Source organism: Cherax quadricarinatus, chromosome 13, assembly GCF_038502225.1.
Source record: "Cherax quadricarinatus isolate ZL_2023a chromosome 13, ASM3850222v1, whole genome shotgun sequence".
Lineage (NCBI taxonomy): Eukaryota > Metazoa > Arthropoda > Malacostraca > Decapoda > Parastacidae > Cherax > Cherax quadricarinatus.
In genome coordinates, this window is record NC_091304.1 from 24,410,091 (window position 1) to 24,433,369 (window position 23,279).

The 23,279-nt window shown below is 47.6% G+C and overlaps 1 protein-coding gene across 1 annotated transcript in view; it reads left to right on the top strand.

The window, feature by feature from the left end:
* LOC128688707 (crustacyanin-A1 subunit) overlaps nucleotides 1-23,279 on the top strand; it is a 116,406-nt gene that overhangs the window by 67,078 nt on the left and 26,049 nt on the right. The window contains exons 3-4 of the mRNA XM_053776694.2: nucleotides 12,467-12,554; nucleotides 21,649-21,765. Coding sequence (XP_053632669.2) covers nucleotides 12,467-12,554; nucleotides 21,649-21,765 — 205 coding nt within the window. The remainder of the gene's footprint in view (nucleotides 1-12,466; nucleotides 12,555-21,648; nucleotides 21,766-23,279) is intronic.

Genomic DNA, 23,279 nt, shown 5'->3' on the forward strand with positions numbered 1-23,279 from the left:
AGCAACAATCACTGCAAACATAACCAACAATCACTGCAGACATAAGCATCAGTCACTGCAGACATAACCAACAATCACTGCAGACATAAGCATCAGTCACTGCAGACATAAGCAACAATCCCTGCAGACATAAGCAACAATCACTGCAAACATAACCAACAATCACTGCAGACATAAGCAACAATCACTGCAGACATAAGCATCAGTCACTGCAGACATAAGCAACAATCCCTGCAGACATAAGCATCAGTCACTGCAGACATAAGCAACAATCACTGCAAACATAAGCAACAATCCCTGCAGACATAAGCAACAATTACTGCAGACATAAGCAACAATCACTGCAAACATAAGCAACAATCCCTGCAGACATAAGCATCAGTCACTGCAGACATAAGTAACAATCACTGCAGACATAAGCAACAATCACTGCAGAGATAAGCATCAGTCACTGCAGACATAAGCAACAATCCCTGCAGACATAAGCATCAGTCACTGCAGACATAAGAAACAATCACTGCAGACATAAGCATCAGTCACTGCAGACATAAGCAACAATTACTACAGACATAAGTAACAATCACTGCAAACATAAGCAACAATCCCTGCAGACATAAGCAACAATTACTGCAGACATAAGCAACAATCACTGCAGACATAAGAAACAATTACTGCAGACATAAGCAACAATCCCTGCAGACATAAGCAACAATTACTGCAGACATAAGCAACAATCCCTGCAGACATAAGCAACAATTACTGCAGACATAAGCAACAATCCCTGCAGACATAAACAACAATTACTGCACACATAAGCAACAATCCCTACAGACATAAGTAACAATCACTGCAAACATAAGCAACAATCCCTGCAGACATAAGCATCAGTCACTGCAGACATAAGCAACAATCCCTGCAGACATAAGCAACAATTACTGCAGACATAAGTAACAATCACTGCAGACATAAGCAACAATCCCTGCAGACATAAGCATCAGTCACTGCAGACATAAGCAACAATCCCTGCAGACATAAGCAACAATTACTGCAGACATAAGTAACAATCACTGCAGACATAAGCAACAATCCCTGCAGACATAAGCATCAGTCACTGCAGACATAAGCAACAATCCCTGCAGACATAAGCAACAATTACTGCAGACATAAGTAACAATCACTGCAGACATAAGCAACAATCCCTGCAGACATAAGCATCAGTCACTGCAGACATAAGCAACAATCCCTGCAGACATAAGCATCAATCACTGCAGACATAAGTAACAATCACTGCAGACATAAGCAACAATCCCTGCAGACATAAGCATCAGTCACTGCAGACATAAGCATCAGTCACTGCAGACATAAGCAACAATCCCTGCAGACATAAGCATCAGTCACTGCAGACATAAGCAACAATCCCTGCAGACATAAGCATCAGTCACTGCAGACATAAGCATCAGTCACTGCAGACATAAGCAACAATCCCTGCAGACATAAGCATCAGTCACTGCAGACATAAGTAACAATCACTGCAGACATAAGCAACAATCACTGCAGACATAAGCATCAGTCACTGCAGACATAAGCAACAATCCCTGCAGACATAAGCATCAGTCACTGCAGACATAAGCATCAGTCACTGCAGACATAAGCAACAATCCCTGCAGACATAAGCATCAGTCACTGCAGACATAAGTAACAATGGTGGTGGTAGTAGTAGTAGTAGTAGTAGTACTAGTAGTAATGAGTGGTGGTGGTAGTGAGTAGTGAGTAGTGAGTAGTAGGTAGTAGTGGAGTAGTGGTGGTAGGTGAGTAGTGGTGGTGGTTTAGTAGTGAGTAAGCAGTGGTGGTAGGTAGTAGTAGTGGTGGTAGTAGGTGGTAGGTAGTAGTAGGTAGGTAGTGGTGGTGGTGGTGGAGTAAGTGGTGGTGGTGGTGGTGGTGGTATGGTAGGTGGCAGGTAGGTAGGTGGCAGTGGTAGTGGCAGGTAGTGGTAGGTAGGTGGTGGTGGTGGTGGTGGTGGTGGTGGCAGGTGGTGGTGGCAGTGGTGGTGGCAGTGGAGGTGGTGGTGGCAGTGGTGGTGGTAGGTGGTGGTGGTGGTGGTGGTAGGTGGTGGTAGGTATGGCGATGGATGGTGGCGGTGGTAGGTGGTAGGTGGTGGTGGTGGTGGTGGTGGTGGTGGCAGTGGTGGTAGGTGGTGGATGGTGGTGGTGGTGGTGGTGGTATGGTGGTGGCGGTGGTGGTGGTGAGTGGCAGTGGTGAGTAGTGGTAATGGTGGTGGTGGATGGTAAGGTGGTGGTAGGTAGGTGGTGGTAGGTGGTGGTAGTGGTGATGGTAGGTGGCAGCGGTAGTGGATGGTAGGTGGTAGGTGGTGGTGGTAGGTGGTGGTAGTGGTAGGTAGTAGTGGATGGTGGTGGTGGTGGTAGGTGGTGGTGGTAGCTGGAATGGTAGGCGGTGATGGTGGTAGGTAGGTGGTGGTGGTAGGTGGTGGTAGGTGGTGGCGGTGGGGTGGTGGCGGTGGTGGTGGTGGTGGTGGTGGTGGTGGCGGTGGCGGTGGTGGTGGTGGTGGTGGTGATGGGGGATGAGGAGGCACCCGGAATGCTGGCTGACGGCAGCAGCAGCAGCGGCTGCTGCTGTTGCTGCTGCTGCAGCTGCAGCAATGCTGCTGCTGCTGTGCTGCTGCTGCTGCTGCTGCTGCTGCTGCTGCTGCTGCTGCTCAGCTGCTGCTGCTGTTACTGCTGCTGCTGCTGATGTTGCCTGCTGCAGCAGCTGCTGCTGCTGCTTGCTGCTGCTGCTCTACTCTGCTGGCAGCAGCAGCAGCAGCTGCTGCTATTGCTGCTGCTGCTGCTGCTGCTGCTGCTGCTGCTGCTGCTGCTAACTGCTGTGCTGCTGCTGTTGCTGCTGCTGCTGCTGCTGCTGCTGCTGGCTGCTGCAACGCTGCTGCTGCTGCTAACGCTGCTGCTGCTGGCTGCAAGGCGGCGGTGGCTGCTGTTCTGCTGCTGCTGCTGCAGCAACAGCAGCTGGCAGCTGCTGCTGCTGCTGCTGCTGCTGCTGCTGAAGCAAGCAGCTGCTGCTGCTGTTGCTGCTGCTGCTGCTGCTGCTGCCAGCAGCGGCTGCTGCTGCTGTTGCTGCTGCTGCTGCTGCTGCTAACTTGCTGGCGGCGCGCGGCGGCTGCTGCTACTACTATTACTACTGTTGCTGCTGTTGTTGCTACTACTACTACTGCTACTACTACTACTGCTGCTACTACTACTAACTACTACTACTGTTGCTGCTGTTGTTGCTACTACTACTACTACTGCTACTACTACTATTACCTACTACTACTGTTGTTGCTGTTGTTGCTACTACTACTACTACTACTACTACTACTACTACTACTACTACTATTCCTGCTACCATTATTACTAGGTTAGGTTGGTTAGGTAATGTTTGTGGGGAAACAGGACAAGTGTTTCCTGATGTATTTTAGTCATAATTACGACCCACGTCTTCTACTGCCATACCCTTCCACCCCTTTAACAATTATGGTCATAAATTTAACCATCTGTAAATTAACATTATTACTACTATTGCTCTTATTACTACATCAGTTTTATTTCAATAAACTACATTCTCCTAGTCAAATAATAGCTGCAGATGTTTGTGTGTTTACATAAATCCGTATTCTTCCCCTGAACGTGCACACACGTATTTATGTAGGTATGTGCATTAGTGAGGTAGGTGTACATATGACCTTGTAGAAACAGGAATCATGTTCCCCGGTGCCGCTCTGGGTACGCAGGGCAAAAACTTATCTTCAGTTTTTTCAGAGTTTAAACCCTGTCATTGAAGAAGCAGTGTCTTGCAGTGGTGCTGTCATTCCTGCAGCAGTGTCTTGCAGTGGTGCTGTCATTCCTGCAGCAGTGTCTTGCAGTGGTGCTGTCATTCCTGCAGCAGTGTCTTGCAGTGGTGTTGTCATTCCTGCAGCAGTGTCTTGCAGTAGTGCTGTCATCACTGCAGCAGTGTCTTGCAGTAGTGCTGTCATTTCTGCAGCAGTGTCTTGCAGTGGTGCTGTCATTCCTGCAGCAGTGTCTTGCAGTGGTGTTGTCATTCCTGCAGCAGTGTCTTGCAGTGGTGTTGTCATTCCTGCAGCAGTGTCTTGCAGTGGTGCTGTCATTCCTGCAGCAGTGTCTTTCAGAGGTGTTGTCATTCCTGCAGCAGTGTACTCACCTAATTGTACTCACCTAATTGTGGTTGCAGGGGTCGAGACTCAGCTCCTGGCCCCGCCTCTTCACTGATCGCTACTGGGTCCTCTCTCTCTCTCTGCTTCCTGAGCTTTGTCATACCTCTTCTTAAAACTATGTATGGTTCCTGCCTCCACTACTTCACTTGCTAGGTTATTCCACTTGCTGACAACTCTATGACTGAAGAAATACTTCCTGACGTCCCTGTGACTCGTCTGAGTCTTCAGCTTCCAGTTGTGACCCCTTGTCCCTGTGTCCCCTGTCTGGAGCATCCTATCTCTGTCCACCTTGTCTATTCCCCGCAGTATCTTGTATGTCGTTATCATGTCTCCCCTGACCCTTCTGTCCTCCAGTGTCGTCAGTCCGATTTCCCTTAACCTTTCCTCGTACGACATTCCCTTGAGCTCTTGGACTAGCCTTGTTGCAAACCTTTGTACTTTCTCTAACTTCTTGACGTGCTTGACCAGGTGTGGGTTCCAGACTAGTGCTGCATACTCCAGTATGGGCCTAACATACACAGTGTACAGTGTCTTGAACGATTCCTTATTAAGGTATCGGAACTCTATTCTCAGGTTTGCCAGGCGCCCGTATGCTGCAGCAGTTATTTGGTTGATGTGTGCCTCCGGTGATGTGCTCTGTGTTATGGTCACCCCAAGGTCTTTCTCCCTGAGTGAGGTCTGTAGTCTTTGTCCACCTAGCCTATACTCTGTCTGCGGTCTTCTTTGCCCCTCCCCAATCTTCATGACTTTGCATTTGGCTGGATTGAATTCGAGAAGCCAGTTACTGGACCACATGTCCAGCCTGTCCAGGTCTCTTTGCAGTCCTGCCTCATCCTCGTCCGATTTAATTCTTCTCATCAACTTCACGTCTTCTGCGAACAGGGACACTTCAGAGTCTATTCCTTCCATCATGTCGTTCACATATATCAAAATTAGCACTGGTCCTAGAACTGACCCCTGTGGGACCCCGCTCGTAACAGGCGCCCACTGTGATACCTCTTCACGTACCATGACTCGTTGCTGCCTCCCTGTCAGGTATTCCCTTATCCATTGCAGTGCCCTCCTTTTACATGCGCCTGATCCTCCAGCTTCTGCACTAATCTCTTGTGGGGAACTGTGTCAAAGGCCTTCCTGCAGTCTAGGAAAACGCAATCTACCCACCCCTCTCTCTCGTGTCTTACTTCTGTTATCTTGTCATAAAACTCCAGGAGGTTTGTGATACAGGATTTGCCTTCCATGAACCCATGCTGGTTTTCATTTATAATCTTATTCCTTTCCAGGTGTTCGACCACTCTCCTCATGATAATCTTCTCCATGACTTTGCACACAATACATGTCAGAGACATAGGTCTGTAGTTTAGTGCCTCGTTTCTGTTTCCTTTCTTAAATATGGAGACTACATTAGCTGTCTTCCATTTCTCAGGTACTTGCCCAGTTTCAAGGGATGTGTTGAAGATTGTGGTTAGAGGCACACACAGCATCTCTGCTCCTTCTCTAAGGACCCATGGGGAGATGTCCGGTCCCATCGCCTTTGAGGTGTCAAGGTCACTTAAGAGCTTCTTCACCTCCTCCTCAGTTGTTCGTATGTCATCCAACACTTGTTGGTATATTCCCTCTTGATGTTCCCTTCTGTGCTGTCTTCCCACAGCCCTTCCTGTCTCTACTGTAAAAACTTCCTTAAATCTCCTGTTCAGCTCCTCACATACCTCCTGATCATTTCTTGTGAGTTCTCCACCTTCTGTCCTTAATCTGATCACCTGGTCTTTGACTGTTGTCTTCCTCCTGATGTGGCTATACAACAGTTTTGGGTCAGTCTTGATTCTCGATGCTATGTCATTTTCATACTGTCGCTGGGCCTCCCTCCTTACCTGTGCATACTCGTTCCTGGCTCTGCGACTGATCTCCCTATTTTCGTGTGTTCTCTGCCTTCTGTACTTTTTCCATTCTCTATTGCACTTTGTTTTTGCCTCCTTACACCGTCGGGTAAAACAGGGGCTCGTTCTGGTCTTCCCGTTGTTACTGTTGCCCTTGGGAATAAACTTTTCCACTGCCTCCTTGCATTTTGTTGTTACATATTCCATCATTTCATTTACTGGCTTTCCTGCCAGTTCTCTGTCCCACTGGACCTCCCGCAGGAAGTTCTTCAACCCTATTTAGTCCCCTCTTTTATAGTCAGGCTTTTCCCATTCAACTCCTGTTATTCTCTCCACTTGCAGCCCTACTATGTATTCAAAGCACAGAACCATGTGGTCGCTAGCTCCAAGGGGACTCTCATACTTGATGTCCTCAATGTCTGAGCTGCCCAGGGTGAACACAAGGTCCAATCTTGCTGGTTCATCCTCCCCTCTCACTCTGGTAGTGTCCTTAACATGTTGGTGCATGAGGTTTTCCAGCACCACGTCCAACATCCTGGCTTGCAGTGGTGCTGTCATTCCTGCAGCAGTGTCTTGCAGTGGTGCTGTCATCACTGCAGCAGTGTCTTGCAGTGGTGCTGTCATCACTGCAGCAGTGTCTTGCAGTGGTGCTGTCATTCCTGCAACAGTGTCTTGCAGTGGTGCTGTCATTCCTGCAGCAGTGTCTTGCAGTGGTGCTGTCATTCCTGCAGCAGTGTCTTGCAGTGGTGCTGTCATTCCTGCAGCAGTGTCTTGCAGTGGTGCTGTCATCACTGCAGCAGTGTCTTGCAGTGGTGCTGTCATTCCTGCAGCAGTGTCTTGCAGTGGTGCTGTCATCACTGCAGCAGTGTCTTGCAGTGGTGCTGTCATCACTGCAGCAGTGTCTTGCAGTGGTGCTGTCATTCCTGCAGCAGTGTCTTGCAGTGGTGCTGTCATTCCTGCAGCAGTGTCTTGCAGTGGTGCTGTCATTCCTGCAACAGTGTCTTGCAGTGGTGCTGTCATCACTGCAGCAGTGTCTTGCAGTGGTGCTGTCATCACTGCAGCAGTGTCTTGCAGTGGTGCTGTCATTCCTGCAACAGTGTCTTGCAGTGGTGCTGTCATTCCTGCAGCAGTGTCTTGCAGTGGTGCTGTCATTCCTGCAGCAGTGTCTTGCAGTGGTGCTGTCATTCCTGCAGCAGTGTCTTGCAGTGGTGCTGTCATCACTGCAGCAGTGTCTTGCAGTGGTGCTGTCATTCCTGCAGCAGTGGCTTGCAGTGGTGCTGTCATCACTGCAGCAGTGTCTTGCAGTGGTGCTGTCATCACTGCAGTAGTGTCTTGCAGTGGTGCTGTCATCACTGCAGCAGTGTCTTGCAGTGGTGCTGTCATTCCTGCAGCAGTGTCTTGCAGTGGTGCTGTCATTCCTGCAGCAGTGTCTTGCAGTGGTGCTGTCATTCCTGCAGCAGTGTCTTGCAGTGGTGCTGTCATTCCTGCAGCAGTGTCTTGCAGTGGTGCTGTCATCACTGCAGCAGTGTCTTGCAGTGGTGCTGTCATCACTGCAGCAGTGTCTTGCAGTGGTGCTGTCATCACTGCAGCAGTGTCTTGCAGTGGTGCTGTCATCACTGCAGCAGTGTCTTGCAGTGGTGCTGTCATCACTGCAGCAGTGTCTTGCAGTGGTGCTGTCATCACTGCAGCAGTGTCTTGCAGTGGTGCTGTCATCACTGCAGCAGTGTCTTGCAGTGGTGCTGTCATCACTGCAGCAGTGTCTTGCAGTGGTGCTGTCATCACTGCAGCAGTGTCTTGCAGTGGTGCTGTCATCACTGCAGCAGTGTCTTGCAGTGGTGCTGTCATCACTGCAGCAGTGTCTTGCAGTGGTGCTGTCATCACTGCAGCAGTGTCTTGCAGTGGTGCTGTCATCACTGCAGCAGTGTCTTGCAGTGGTGCTGTCATTCCTGCAGCAGTGTCTTGCAGTGGTGCTGTCATTCCTGCAGCAGTGTCTTGCAGTGGTGCTGTCATCACTGCAGCAGTGTCTTGCAGTGGTGCTGTCATCACTGCAGCAGTGTCTTGCAGTGGTGCTGTCATCACTGCAGCAGTGTCTTGCAGTGGTGCTGTCATCACTGCAGCAGTGTCATGCACGCCTCTCACACCCTCGGGGACTGATGTCCAGCATTTTAGTTATATGATCTTCTCTTCTTGTAATAAACACTGAGGATTTATTTGTCATATTCAATAATTTTAATATTAAGAATAAACTTTTTTTTTTTTTTTGTAAAGAAGAAATCGTACCGACTTTACACACTGTGTGTGCGTGTGTGTGTTTGTGTGTGTGTGTACTCACCTAATTGTGGTTGCAGGGGTCGAGACTCAGCTCCTGGCCCCGCCTCTTCACTGATCGCTACTGGGTCCTCTCTCTCTCTGCTTCCTGAGCTTTGTCATACCTCTTCTTGAAACTATGTATAGTTCCTGCCTCCACTACTTCACTTGCTAGGCTATTCCACTTCCTGACGACTCTATGACTGAAGAAATACTTCCTAACTTCCCTGTGACTCGTCTGAGTCTTCAGCTTCCAGTTGTGACCCCTTGTTTCTGTGTCCCCTCTCTGGAACACCTTGTCTATTCCCCGCAGTATCTTGTATGTCGTTATCATGTCTCCCCTGACCCTTCTGTCCTCCAGTGTCGTCAGTCCGATTTCCCTCAACCTTTCCTCGTACGCTATTCCCTGAGCTCTGGGACTAGTTTTGTTGCATACATTTGTACTTTCTCTAACTTCTTGACTTGCTTGACCAGGTGTGGGTTCCAGACTAGTGCTGCATACTCCAGTATGGGCCTAACATACACAGTGTACAGTGTCTTGAACGATTCCTTATTAAGGTATCGGAACGCTTTTCTCAGATTTGCCAGGCGCCCGTATGCTGCAGCAGTTATTTGGTTGATGTGTGCCTCCGGTGACGTGCTCGGTGTTTTGGTCACCCCAAGGTCTTTCTCCCTGAGTAAGGTCTGTAGTCTTTGTCCACCTAACCTATACTCTGTCTGCGGTCTTCTTTGCCCCTCCCCAATCTTCATGACTTTGCATTTGGCAGGGTGTGTGTACTCACCTATTTGTACTCACCTATTTGTGGTTGCAGGGGTCGAGTCACAGCTCCTGGCCCCGCCTCTTCGCTGATTGCTACTAGGTCCTCTCTCTCCCTGCCCCATGAGCTCTATCATACCTCGCCTTAAAACTATGTATGGTTCCTGCCTCCACCACATCACTTTCTAGGCTATTCCATGGCCTGACTACTCTATGACTGAAGAAATACTTCCTAACATCCCTTTGATTCATCTGAGTCTTCAACTTCCAATTGTGACCTCTTGTGTCTGTGTCCCATCTCTGGAACATCCCGTCTTTGTCCACCTCGTCTATTCCGCGCAGTATTTTATATGTCGTTATCATGTCTTCCCTGACCCTCCTGGCCTCCAGTGTCGTCAGGCCGATTTCCCTCAACCTTTCTTCATAGGACAATCCCCGTAGCTCTGGGACTAGTCTTGTTGCAAACCTTTGCACTTTCTCTAATTTCTTGACGTGCTTGACTAGGTGTGGATTCCAAACTGGTGCTGCATACTCCAGTATGGGCCTGACGTAGATGGTGTACAGAGTCTTAAACGAATCCTTACTGAGGTATCGGAACGCTATCCGTAGGTTTGCCAGGCGCCCGTATGCTGCAGCAGTTATCTGATTGATGTGCGCCTCAGGAGATATGCTCGGTGTTATACTCACCCCCAGATCTTTTTCCTTGAGTGAGGTTTGCAGTCTTTGGCCATCTAAACTATATTGTGTCTGCGGTCTTCTTTGCCCTTCCCCAATCTTCATGACTTTGCATTTGGCAGGGTTAAATTCAAGGAGCCAGTTGCTGGACCAGGCTTGTAGCCTGTCCAGATCTCTTTGTAGTCCTGCCTGATCCTCGTCCGATTCGATTCTTCTCATTAACTTCACATCGTCTGCAAACAAGGACACTTCTGAGTCTATCCCTTCCGTTATGTCGTTCACGTATACCAAGAACAGCACAGGTCCTAGGACTGACCCCTGTGGAACCCCGCTTGTCACAGGCGCCCACTCTGACACCTCGTCGCGTACCATGACTCGTTGTTGCCTCCCTGTCAGATATTCTCTGATCCAGTGCAGTGCCTTTCCTGTTATGTGTGCCTGGTCCTCTAGCTTTTGCAGTAACCTCTTGTGAGGAACTGTGTCGAAAGCCTTCTTGCAGTCCAAAAATACGCAGTCGATCCACCCCTCTCTCTCTTGTCTTACTTCTGTCACCTTGTCATAAAACTCTAGTAGGTTTGTGACACAGGATTTTCCTTCCCTGAAACCGTGCTGGTTGTCAATTATACACTTGTTTCTTTCCAGGTGCCCCACCACTCTCCTCCTGATGATCTTCTCCATGACCTTGCATACTATACACGTTAGTGATACAGGTCTGTAGTTTAGTGCCTCATGTCTGTCTCCCTTTTTAAAAATTGGGACTACATTTGCCATTTTCCATACCTCAGGGAGTTGCCCAGTTTCAAATGATGTGTTGAAGATCTTTGTTAATGGCTCACACAATATCTCTGCTCCCTCTTTAAGGACCCATGGAGAGATGTTGTCTGGTCCCACCGCCTTTGAGGTGTCAAGTTCGCATAGCAGCTTCTTCACCTCCTCCTTGGTTATATGTACCTAATCCAGCACTTGCTGGTGTGCCCCCCTGTTCTGATTTCTTGGAGTCCTACTGGTTTCCACTGTAAATACCTCTTTAAATCTTGTGTTGAGCTCCTGACATACCTCTCGGTCGTTTCTTGTGAATTCCCCATCACCCTTCCTCAGTCTGATTACCTGGTCCTTGACTGATGTTTTCCTCCCGATGTGGCTGTACAACAGCTTCGGGTCAGTCTTTACTTTTGATGCTATGTCATTTTCATATTGTCTCTGAGCCTCCCTTCTTATCTGTGCATATTCGTTTCTGGCTCTTCGGCTGATTTCTTTATTTTCCTGAGTTCTCTGTCTTCTGTACCTTTTCCATTCTCTAGTACACCTAGTTTTTGCCTCCCTACACCTTTGGGTGAACCAAGGACTCGTTCTGTTCTTCCCATTATTTCTGTTTCCCTTGGGAACAAACCTCTCCTCTGCCTCCTTGCATTTTGTTGCTACATAGTCCATCATTTCTTGTACTGGTTTTCCTGTCAGTTCCCTCTCCCACTGAATGTCTTGAAGGAAGTTCCTCATGCCTGAGTAGTTCCCCCTTTTGTAGTTTGGTTTTTCCCAGCCTATTCCTGCTACTCTCTCCACTTGGAGCTCAACTATGTAGTCGAAGCACAGAACCACATGATCACTAGCTCCCAGGGGCCTTTCATACATGATACCCTCGATGTCCGAACTACTCATGGTGAATACAAGGTCCAACCTTGCTGGTTCATCCTCTCCTCTCTCTCTGGTAGTGTCTCTAACATGTTGATGCATGAGGTTCTCCAGTACCACATCCATCATCTTGGCTCTCCATGTTTCGGGACCCCCATGGGGCTCCAGGTTTTCCCAGTCAATCTCCTTGTGATTGAAATCACCCATAACTAGTAACTTTGCTCCCCCCATGTGTGCTCTCCTGGCCACCTCGGCTCGTGTGGTGATCATTGCTCTGTTGCTCTCATCGTATTCTTCTCTTGGCCTCCTGCAGTTCTGTGGTGGGTTGTACATTACTGCAATTATCACCTTATGTCCCTCAGACTGGATTGTTCCTACTAAGTAGTCCCTTTCGCCCATGCCATCCATTCCTTCCATTTTCTCAAAACCCCACTGGTTTTTAATGAGCAGTGCAACTCCTCCTCCCCCTCTCCTCCCTCTGTCTTTCCTGAAGATTTGATATCCGGATGGAAAGATTGAATCTGTTATTATTCTGGTGAGTTTTGTTTCTGTGAGTGCTATTATGTCTGGGGATGTCTCTTTGATTCTTTCGTGCCACTCCTCATACTTGTTTGTTATTCCATCTGCATTTGTATACCACACCTTCAACTTCTTTTCTAAGACTGTGGTCTGGGAAGTATATTGGGGTTGGGGAAGTGGGAGACCTGGTAAGGAACTATGGGTTGTTGCTGTGGGGGTGAAGTTTGTAATGTAGTGGGTGGGGGCATTGGATGTGGCATGGGTGTTTTGATTTAGAGTGTTTGGTTGCACTGGGGTTGACCTGGTTGGGAGGCTTCTATAGAAAGTTGTGTGTGTGTGTGTGTGTGTGTGTGTGTGTGTGTGTGTGTGTGTGTGTGTGTGTGTGTGTGTGTGTGTGTGTGTGTGTGCGTGTGCGCGTGTGTGTGTGCGTGTATGTGTGTGTGGTCTTACACCTTTGTAAAGACTTCTTCATGTTGTCAACAGTTCGGTGGCTTGTGGTACAGGATCGGTGGTCTTCCCAACGTCGAGGAACGCTCCGTCAACTGCACTGTCTACAACTATGTTGACACAGGTAAGATGACTGCGCGGCTACAGCCGCTACACACACACACACACACACACACACACACACACACACACACACGCACACACACACACACTCACACACACACACACACACACACACACACACACACACACACACACACACACACACACACACACACACACACACACACACACACACACACATGATGTGTGTGTGATGAGAGTAATAGAGCGATGTTGACACTGGCTGAGATGGCCAGAAGGGCTCATGCGAGCAGGCCAAAGCTACTGATCACGGGTGACTTCAACCACAACGAAATCGATTGGGAGAACTTGGAGCCACATGGGGGCCAAGAAACATGGAGGGCTAAGATGATGGAAGTGGCACTGAAAACCTCATGTACCAACACGTAAAGGACACTACCAGAGAGAGAGGAGAGGATGAACCAGCGAAACTGGACCTAGTATTCACCTTGAGTAGTGCAGACATTGAGGACATCAAATATGAAAGTCCCCTGGGGGCCAGTGATCATGTGGTTCTAAGCTTCGAATACACAGTAGAGTTACAAGTGGAGGGTGAAGCAGGAAGGGCCGGACGATTGAAGCCAAACTACATGAAAGGGGACTACACAAGCATGAAGAACTTATTGAACAGGGTTCAGTGGGACAGAGAACTGGCAGGGAAGTCAGTGGACGAGATGATGGAATATGTGACAATATTCAAGGAAACTGAGGAGAGGTTTGTACCCAAGGGTAACAGGAATAATGAAAAAGCCAGGATAAGGCCGTGGTTCACGCAAAGGTGCAGGGAGGCCAAAACCAAGTGTGCTAATGAATGGAAGAAGTACAGAAGGCGAAAGAACCAGGAGAATAAGGAGACCAGTCGTAGAGCCAGAAATGAATATGCACTGGTAAGAAGGGAGGCCCAAAGGCAATATAAGAATGACACAGCAGCAAAAGCCAAATCTGACCCAAAGGCGTTGTACAGCCACATCTGGAGGAAAACAACAGTCAAGGACCAGGTAATCAGGCTGAGGAAGGAAGGAAGGGAGGTCACAAAAAAACGACCGCGATGTGAGGAGCTAAACAAGAGATTCAAAGAAGTGTTCACAGAAGAGATAGAAGAGCCTCCAGACCAGAAAGACAGAGAGGTGGGTTACACCATCAAGTGTTGGACACAATAATTGCAACCGAGGAAGAAGTGAAGAGGCTGTTCAGCGAGATAGATACCTCAAAGGCGATCGGGCTGGATAACATTTCTCCATGAGTCCTGAGAGAGGGAGCAGAAGCGCTATGTGTACCCCTAACAACAAACGTCAACACATCTATCGAAGCAGGACGACTACCGGAAGTATGGAAGACAGCAAATGTAGTCCCAATTTTTCATAAAAGGAGACAGACACGAAGCATTAAACTACAGACCAGTGTCACTGACGTGTATAGTATGCAAGGTGATGGAGAAAATTATCAGGAGAAGAGTGGTGGAGCACCTAGAAAGGAATGAGCTTATCAACAACAGCCAGTACGGTTTCAGGGATGGGAAATACTGCATCAAAAACCTACTGGAGTTCTATGACAGGGTGACGGCAGTAAGACAAGAGAGAGAGAGGGGTGGGTAGATTACATTTTCATGAACTGTAAGAAGGCGTTTGACACAGTTCCACACAAGAGATTAGTGCAGAAGCTGGAGGACCAGGCAGGGATAACAGGGAAGGCACTACAATGGATCAGGGAATACCTGTCAGGAAGACAACAGCGAGTCATGGTACGTGGCGAGGTGTCAGAGTGGGCGCCTGTAATGAGCGGGGTGCCATAGGGATCAGTCCTAGGACGGGTGCTGTTTGTGGTATTTGTGAACGACATGACGGAAAGAATAGAATCCGAAGTTTCCCTGTTTGCAGATGATGTGAAGTTGATGAAAAGAATTCAGTCGTACGAGGACCAGGCAGAACTACAGAAGGATCTGGACAATTTGCAGGCCTGGTCCAGCAATTGGCTCCTGGAATTCAACCCCACCAAGTGCAAAGTCATGAAGATTGGGGAAGGGTAAAGAAGACCACAGACGGAGTACAGTGTAGGGGGCCAGAGCCTACAAATCTCACTCAAGGAAAAGGATCTTGAGGTGAGTATAACACCGGGCACATCTCCTGAGGCGCACATCAACCAAATAACTGCTGCAGCATACAGGCGCCTAGAAAATCTCACAGCATTCCGACATCTAAATAAAGGCTTATTCAGGACCCTGTACACTGTGTACGTTAGGCCCATATTGGAATATGCAGCGCCAGTTTGGAACCCTCACCTAGCCAAGCATGTAAGGAAATTAGAGAAAGTGCAAAGGTTTGCAACAACACAGGAGAGATTGGGGGGATATGATAACGACATATAAAATACTGAGAGGTACAGACAAGGTGGACAGAGACAGGATGTTCCAGAGATGGGACACACCAACAAAGAGTCACAGTTGGAAGTTGAAGATTCAGATGAACCACAGGGATGTTAGGAAGTATTTCTTCAGTCACATGTTGTCAGGAAGTGGAACAGCCTGGGAAGTGATGTAGTGGAGGCAGGATCCATACATAACTTTTTAATTAAGAAGTGATATGATAAAGCTCACTTAGTGGGAAGACTGACTGGGTAGCGGCCAGTCGAAGAGGCGGGGCCAGGAGTTATGAATCGACCCCCACAACCACAACTAGGTGAGTAAAACTAGGTGAGTACACACACACACACACACACACACACACACACACACACACACACACACAGAAATCCACAGTAACCCACACATCCCCCTCTGCATAAACCCCACCCCCACAGTAACCCTCAGCAACCCGTACATCCCCCTCTCCACAAACCCCACCCTCACAGTAACCCACAGCAACTCACACACTGTACCCTCTATCCCCATCCCCCTCACCACAACCCCCTCCCCCATTTTAACCCCCCATTGGCCCTCTTCCCCCATCCCCTCTCACCCCCACCACCACCCCCTATGAAACCCCCCATAGGCCCTCTGCCCCCACACCCCACACCACAAACTCCACCCCCCCACCAACCCCCTATAGACCCCTGCTCCCTCTAATCCACCTCTCTCCCCAGACCACAGTTATTGAAAAGAAGTTGAAGGTTTGGTACACGAACGCGGATGGAATAACGAATAAATGTGAGGAGTGGCATGAAAGAATCAAGGAGTTGTCCTCAGACATCGTAGCGGTTACAGAAACGAAACTCACTGGGATAATAACAGGTGTAATCTTCCCACCCGGATATCAGATCCTGAGGAAGGATAGAAGGAGCAGGGGGGGGAGGAGGGGTTGCACTACTAATAAAAAAACGGTGGGGTTATCAAGAAATGGAAGGTATGGACGAGATTGGAGAAATGGATTACATAGTAGGTACAGTTCAGTCAGGGGAACACAAGGCAGTCATTGCAGTTATGTATAACCCAAGATAGAACTGCAGGAGGCCAAGAGAGGAATATGATGAATGCAACAGAGCAATGGTGGACACTCTAGCTGAGGTGGCAAGAAGGGCCCACTCAAGTAGAGCGAAGTTACTGGTCATGGGTGACTTCAATCACAGGGAGATTGATTGGGAAAACCTGGAGCCACATGGGGTCCCGAAACATGGAGAGCCAAGATGATGGATGTGGTGCTGGCAAATCTCATGCACCAACATGTTAGAGATACTACCAGAGAGAGAGGGGAGGATGAACCAGCACAACTGGACCTCATGTTCACCCTGAGTAGCTCAGACATTGAGCACATCACATATGAAAGGCCCCTTGGAGCTAGTGACCACGTAGTTATGAGCTTTGAATACATCGTGGAGCTAAAAGTGGAGAGGGTACCAGGAGTAGAAAGGGAAAAGCTAAACTATAAAAGGGGGGACTACACAGGAATGAGGACCTTCCTGCAGAAGGTTCAGTGGGAACAGGAATTGGTAGGAAAATCAGTAAACGAAATGATGGACTTTGTAACAACAAAATGCAAGGAGGCAGAGGAAAGGTTTGTTCCCAAGGGTAAAAGAAATAATGGGAAGGACAGAACAAGCCCTTGGTTTACCCGAAGGTGCAGGGAGGCAAAAACTAAGTGCTCTAGAGAATGGAAAAAGTACAGAAGGCAAAGGACTAAGGAGAATAAAGAGATTAGTCGACGAGCCAGAAACGAGTATGCACAGATAAGAAGGGAGGTGCAGCAGCAGTATGAAAATGACATAGCATCGAAAGTCAAGTCTGACCCGAAACTACTCTACAGCCACATCAGGAGGAAGACAACAGTCAAGGACCAGGTAATGAGACAGAGGAAAGAAGGTGGGGAGCTCACAAGAAACGACCAGGAGGTATGTGAGGAGCTAAACATGAGATTTCAGGAAGTATTTACAGTGGAGGCTGAAGGGACAATGGGAAGACAAAACAGTGACATACAGCAACAAGGGATATACCAACAAGTGTTGGATGAATTACACACAACTGAGGAAGAGGTGGAGAAACTCCTAAGTGACATTGATACCTCAAAGGTGGTGGGACCGGACAACATCTCTCCATGGGTCCTTAGAGAGGGAGCAGGGACACTACGTGTGCCACTAACCAAAATCTTCAACACTTCCCTTGAAACTGGGCAACTACCTGAAGTATGGAAGAGGGCAAATGTAGTCCCCATCTTTAAGAAGGGAGACAGAAATGAAGAACTAAATTATAGACCAGTGTCACTGACATGTATAGTATGCAAAGTCTTGGAAAAGATTATCAGGAGGAGAGTGGTGGAGCACCTGGAGCGGAACAAGATTATAAACGACAGCCAGCACGGATTTATGGAAGGCAAATCCTGTGTCACAAACCTATTTGAGTTTTACGACAAGGTAACTGAAGTAAGAAATGAGAGGGAGGGGTGGGTTGATTGCATTTTCTTGGACTACAAGACGGAGATTAGTCTGCAAGAGCAGACAGAAATAACAGGAAAGGAATTGCATTGGATCACAGAATACCTGACAGGAAGGAAACGAATGATGGTACGTGACGAGGTGTCAACATGAGCACCTGTGACGAGTTGGGTTCCACAAGGGTCAGCCCTAGGGCATGTGCTCTTTCTGATATATGTGAATGACATGTCAGAAGGGATAGATTCAGAGGTGTCCCTGTTTGTAGACGATGTGAAGCTAATGCGGAGAATTCATGTGGATAAGGATCAGGTAAAACTGCAAAAGGATCTGAACAGGCTGCAAGCCTGATCCAACAACTGGCTCCTGGAGTTTAACCCCACCAAGTTCAAAGTCATAAAGATTGGGGAAGGGCAAAGAAGACCGCAGACAGAGTATAGGCTAGGGGGCCAAAGACTGCAAACCTCACTTAAGGAAAAGGATTTTGGGGTGAGTATAAAACTGAGCACATCTGAGGCGCACATCAACCAAATAACTGCTGCAGCATATGGGCGCCTGGCAAACCGAAGAATTACATTTCGACACCTCAGTAAGGAATCATTCAAGACTCTGTATACAGTGAACGTCAGGCCCATATTGGAGTATTCAGCACCAGCCTGGAATCCACATCTGGTCAAGCACGCCAAGAAATTAGAGGAAGTGCAAAGGTTTGTTACAAGACTAGTGCCCTGAACCTCTCCTACGAGGAGAAGTTAAAGGAAATCAACCTGACGACACTGGAAGACAGGAGAGATAGGGATGATATGATAACGACATTTAAAATACTGAGAGGAAAATTGACAAGGTGGATAGACAGGATATTCAGAGATGGGACACAGCAACAAGGGGTCACAGCTGGAAGTTGAAAACATAGATGAGCAACAGGAATGATAGGAATTACTTCTTCAGTCATAGAGTTGTCAGGAACTGGAACAATCCGGAGAGTGAAGTAGTGGAGGCAGAATCCATACATAGCTTGAAGAAGAGATACGATAAAGCTCATGGAGCAGGGAGAGAGTGGACCTAATAGCGAGCAGCGAAAAGGCGGGGCTAGCAGCTGTGACTCGACCCCTGCAACTCCAAATAGGTGACTACGGGGCCAGGAGCTATGAGGCGCCCCCTGCAACCATAAATAGGTGAGTACACGCACGCTCCTCAACAATAAAGATGAGAGAGAATTGTTTTTCTTTTTTTTCAGAGTAACCTTGCCGAACAAAGTCATCAGTTTACTTATTATGACAACAGATGACAGATATAACAAACTGAGGATGAGTGCCCTAACTGGTTTACCACTTCATAAAACTCCCATGATTGCAGTACACCATCACTGACACTAACTCATGACAGTGGAAAACTTTCACCGGACTCAACTAAGCGCTATTATCATAATACCTATAATTACCTTATCACGTAAGAAGATTGCGCCTGGCTGATAAATTCTACATTTACAAAACGCCTTTGACACCATGAACCACGAAATATTCTTTTAAAAAGTGTCTAACATGGGCTCACTGTGTAGACCCGTTCCGTTCATCTTTTACCTTAGAAAGAAGTTTTGAAATACGTGCGGTCTATCAAGGCAGTATTTTGGGCCCCCTACTATTCTTTACCTATGTATAATGACCTCACTAAGGCCAACTATAAACTCTGTATACTGACAACAGTGTTCACTCAGTGTAAACAAACAGATTCGAAGGACGTAAATAATGTTGCTTTCTAAATCTGAGTCATGTAAACAGCAACTGACACTAAATATTCTCTGTCGCTAAGAAATACTAGATAAAAAGAATGTCTGAAACATGAAAAAGAGTAAATAATTATAGAATAATGTGAATGTAGGAACCTTCCTCAGTAATCTTAGTAAAATATTCAAGAATATACTCTGAGTCTTGACTGGGAAAACCATACTAAGAATACACGCCAGGATACAGTACTATGACAGGAAGGTACAGTGACTGCCAGGATACAGTACTATGACAGGAAGGTACAGTGACTGCCAGGATACAGTACTATGAGAGGAATGTACAGTGACTGCCAGGATACAGTACTATGAGAGGAATGTACAGTGACTGCCAGGATACAGTACTATGACAGGAAGGTACAGTGGCTGCCAGGATACAGTGCTATGACAGGAAGGTACAGTGACTGCCAGGATACAGTACTATGACAGGAAGGTACAGTGACTGCCAGGATACAGTACTATGAGAGGAATGTACAGTGACTGCCAGGATACAGTACTATGAGAGGAAGGTACAGTGACTGCCAGGATACAGTACTATGACAGGAAGGTACAGTGACTGCCAGGATACAGTACTATGAGAGGAAGGTACAGTGACTGCCAGGATACAGTACTATGAGAGGAAGGTACAGTGACTGCCAGGATACAGTACTATGATAGGAAGGTACAGTGACTGCCAGGATACAGTACTATGAGAGGAAGGTACAGTGACTGCCAGGATACAGTACTATGATAGGAAGGTACAGTGACTGCCAGGATACAGTACTATGAGAGGAATGTACAGTGACTGCCAGGATACAGTACTATAACAGGAAGGTACAGTGGCTGCCAGGATACAGTACTATGAGAGGAATGTACAGTGACTGCCAGGATACAGTACTATGACAGGAAGGTACAGTGGCTGCCAGGATACAGTGCTATGACAGGAAGGTACAGTGACTGCCAGGATACAGTACTATGACAGGAAGGTACAGTGACTGCCAGGATACAGTACTATGAGAGGAATGTACAGTGACTGCCAGGATACAGTACTATGAGAGGAAGGTACAGTGACTGCCAGGATACAGTACTATGACAGGAAGGTACAGTGACTGCCAGGATACAGTACTATGAGAGGAAGGTACAGTGACTGCCAGGATACAGTACTATGAGAGGAAGGTACAGTGACTGCCAGGATACAGTACTATGATAGGAAGGTACAGTGACTGCCAGGATACAGTACTATGAGAGGAAGGTACAGTGACTGCCAGGATACAGTACTATGATAGGAAGGTACAGTGACTGCCAGGATACAGTACTATGAGAGGAATGTACAGTGACTGCCAGGATACAGTACTATGAGAGGAAGGTACAGTGACTGCCAGGATACAGTACTATGAGAGGAAGGTACAGTGACTGCCAGGATACAGTACTATGACAGGAAGGTACAGTGACTGCCAGGATACAGTACTATGACAGGAAGGTACAGTGACTGCCAGGATACAGTACTATGAGAGGAAGGTACAGTGACTGCCAGGATACAGTACTATGACAGGAAGGTACAGTGACTGCCAGGATGCAGTACTATGACAGGAAGGTACAGTGACTGCCAGGATACAGTACTATGACAGGAAGGTACAGTGACTGCCAGGATACAGTACTATGACAGGAAGGTACAGTGACTGCCAGGATACAGTACTATGACAGGAAGGTACAGTGACTGCCAGGATACAGTACTATAACAGGAAGGTACAGTGGCTGCCAGGATACAGTGCTATGACAGGAAGGTACAGTGACTGCCAGGATACAGTACTATGACAGGAAGGTACAGTGACTGCCAGGATACAGTGCTATGACAGGAGGGTACAGTGACTGCCAGGATACAGTACTATGACAGGAAGGTACAGTGACTACCAGGATACAGTACTATGACAGGAAGGTACAGTGACTACCAGGATACAGTACTATGACAGGAAGGTACAGTGACTGCAATGATACAGTACTATGACAGGAAGGTACAGTGACTGCCAGGATGCAGTACTATGACAGGAAGGTACAGTGGCTGCCAGGATACAGTACTATGACAGGAAGGTACAGTGGCTGCCAGGATACAGTACTATGACAGGAAGGTACAGTGGCTGCCAGGATACAGTACTATGACAGGAAGGTACAGTGGCTGCCAGGATACAGTACTATGACAGGAAGGTACAGTGGCTGCCAGGATGCAGTACTATGACAGGAAGGTACAGTGACTGCCAGGATACAGTGATTGCCAGGATACAGTAACATCACAGATAAGTACAGTACTTACCAACCAAAACACATGAGATCTTATGTCTGGTTCTCCCTTCAAGGGAGAATTGGAGTTACTCTTCTCCTTCAAAGGATCAAACGCTAATGTATTTAGCATTTAAAAATAATAATAATAATAATAATAATAATAATAATAATAATAATAATAATAATAATAATATTTTTTCAGGTTCCGGATACCAGGTAAACTCAACTGGTATAGGCAGAGATGGAGCAGCTGTCAACCAGAGCATCAACCTGACAGTGACCACTCCAGGCACTGCTAAGTTCTCAACACGAGTCAGAAGTAAGAAAGAGAGAGAGAGAATGAGAAACTGTGTGCGTATGTGTGAGTGTTTGTGTGTGTGTGTGTGTGTGTGTGTGTGTGTGTGTGTGTGTGTGTGTGTGTGTGTGTGTGTGTGTGTACTCACCTATTTGTACTCACCTATTTGTGGTTGCAGGGGTCGATTCACAGCTCCTGGCCCCGCCTCTTCGCTGATTGCTACTAGGTCCTCTCTCTCCCTGCCCCATGAGCTCTATCATACCTCGCCTTAAAACTATGTATGGTTCCTGCCTCCACCACATCACTTTCTAGGCTATTCCATGGCCTGACTACTCTATGACTGAAGAAATACTTCCTAACATCCCTTTGATTCATCTGAGTCTTCAACTTCCAATTGTGACCTCTTGTGTCTGTGTCCCATCTCTGGAACATCCCGTCTTTGTCCACCTCGTCTATTCCGCGCAGTATTTTATATGTCGTTATCATGTCTCCCCTGACCCTCCTGGCCTCCAGTGTCGTCAGGCCGATTTCCCTCAACCTTTCTTCATAGGACAATCCCCGTAGCTCTGGGACTAGTCTTGTTGCAAACCTTTGCACTTTCTCTAATTTCTTGACGTGCTTGACTAGGTGTGGATTCCAAACTGGTGCTGCATACTCCAGTATGGGCCTGACGTAGATGGTGTACAGAGTCTTAAACGAATCCTTACTGAGGTATCGGAACGCTATCCGTAGGTTTGCCAGGCGCCCGTATGCTGCGGCAGTTATCTGATTGATGTGCGCCTCAGGAGATATGCTCGGTGTTATACTCACCCCCAGATCTTTTTCCTTGAGTGAGGTTTGCAGTCTTTGGCCATCTAAACTATATTGTGTCTGCGGTCTTCTTTGCCCTTCCCCTATCTTCATGACTTTGCATTTGGCAGGGTTAAATTCAAGGAGCCAGTTGCTGGACCAGGCTTGTAGCCTGTCCAGATCTCTTTGTAGTCCTGCCTGATCCTCGTCCGATTCGATTCTTCTCATTAACTTCACATCGTCTGCAAACAAGGACATTTCTGAGTCTATCCCTTCCGTTATGTCGTTCACGTATACCAAGAACAGCACAGGTCCTAGGACTGACCCCTGTGGAACCCCGCTTGTCACAGGCGCCCACTCTGACACCTCGTCGCGTACCATGACTCGTTGTTGCCTCCCTGTCAGATATTCTCTGATCCATTGCAGTGCCTTTCCTGTTATGTGTGCCTGGTCCTCTAGCTTTTGCAGTAACCTCTTGTGAGGAACTGTGTCGAAAGCCTTCTTGCAGTCCAAAAATACGCAGTCGATCCACCCCTCTCTCTCTTGTCTTACTTCTGTCATCTTGTCATAAAACTCTAGTAGGTTTGTGACACAGGATTTTCCTTCCCTGAAACCGTGCTGGTTGTCAATTATACACTTGTTTCTTTCCAGGTGCCCCACCACTCTCCTCCTGATGATCTTCTCCATGACCTTGCATACTATACACGTTAGTGATACAGGTCTGTAGTTTAGTGCCTCATGTCTGTCTC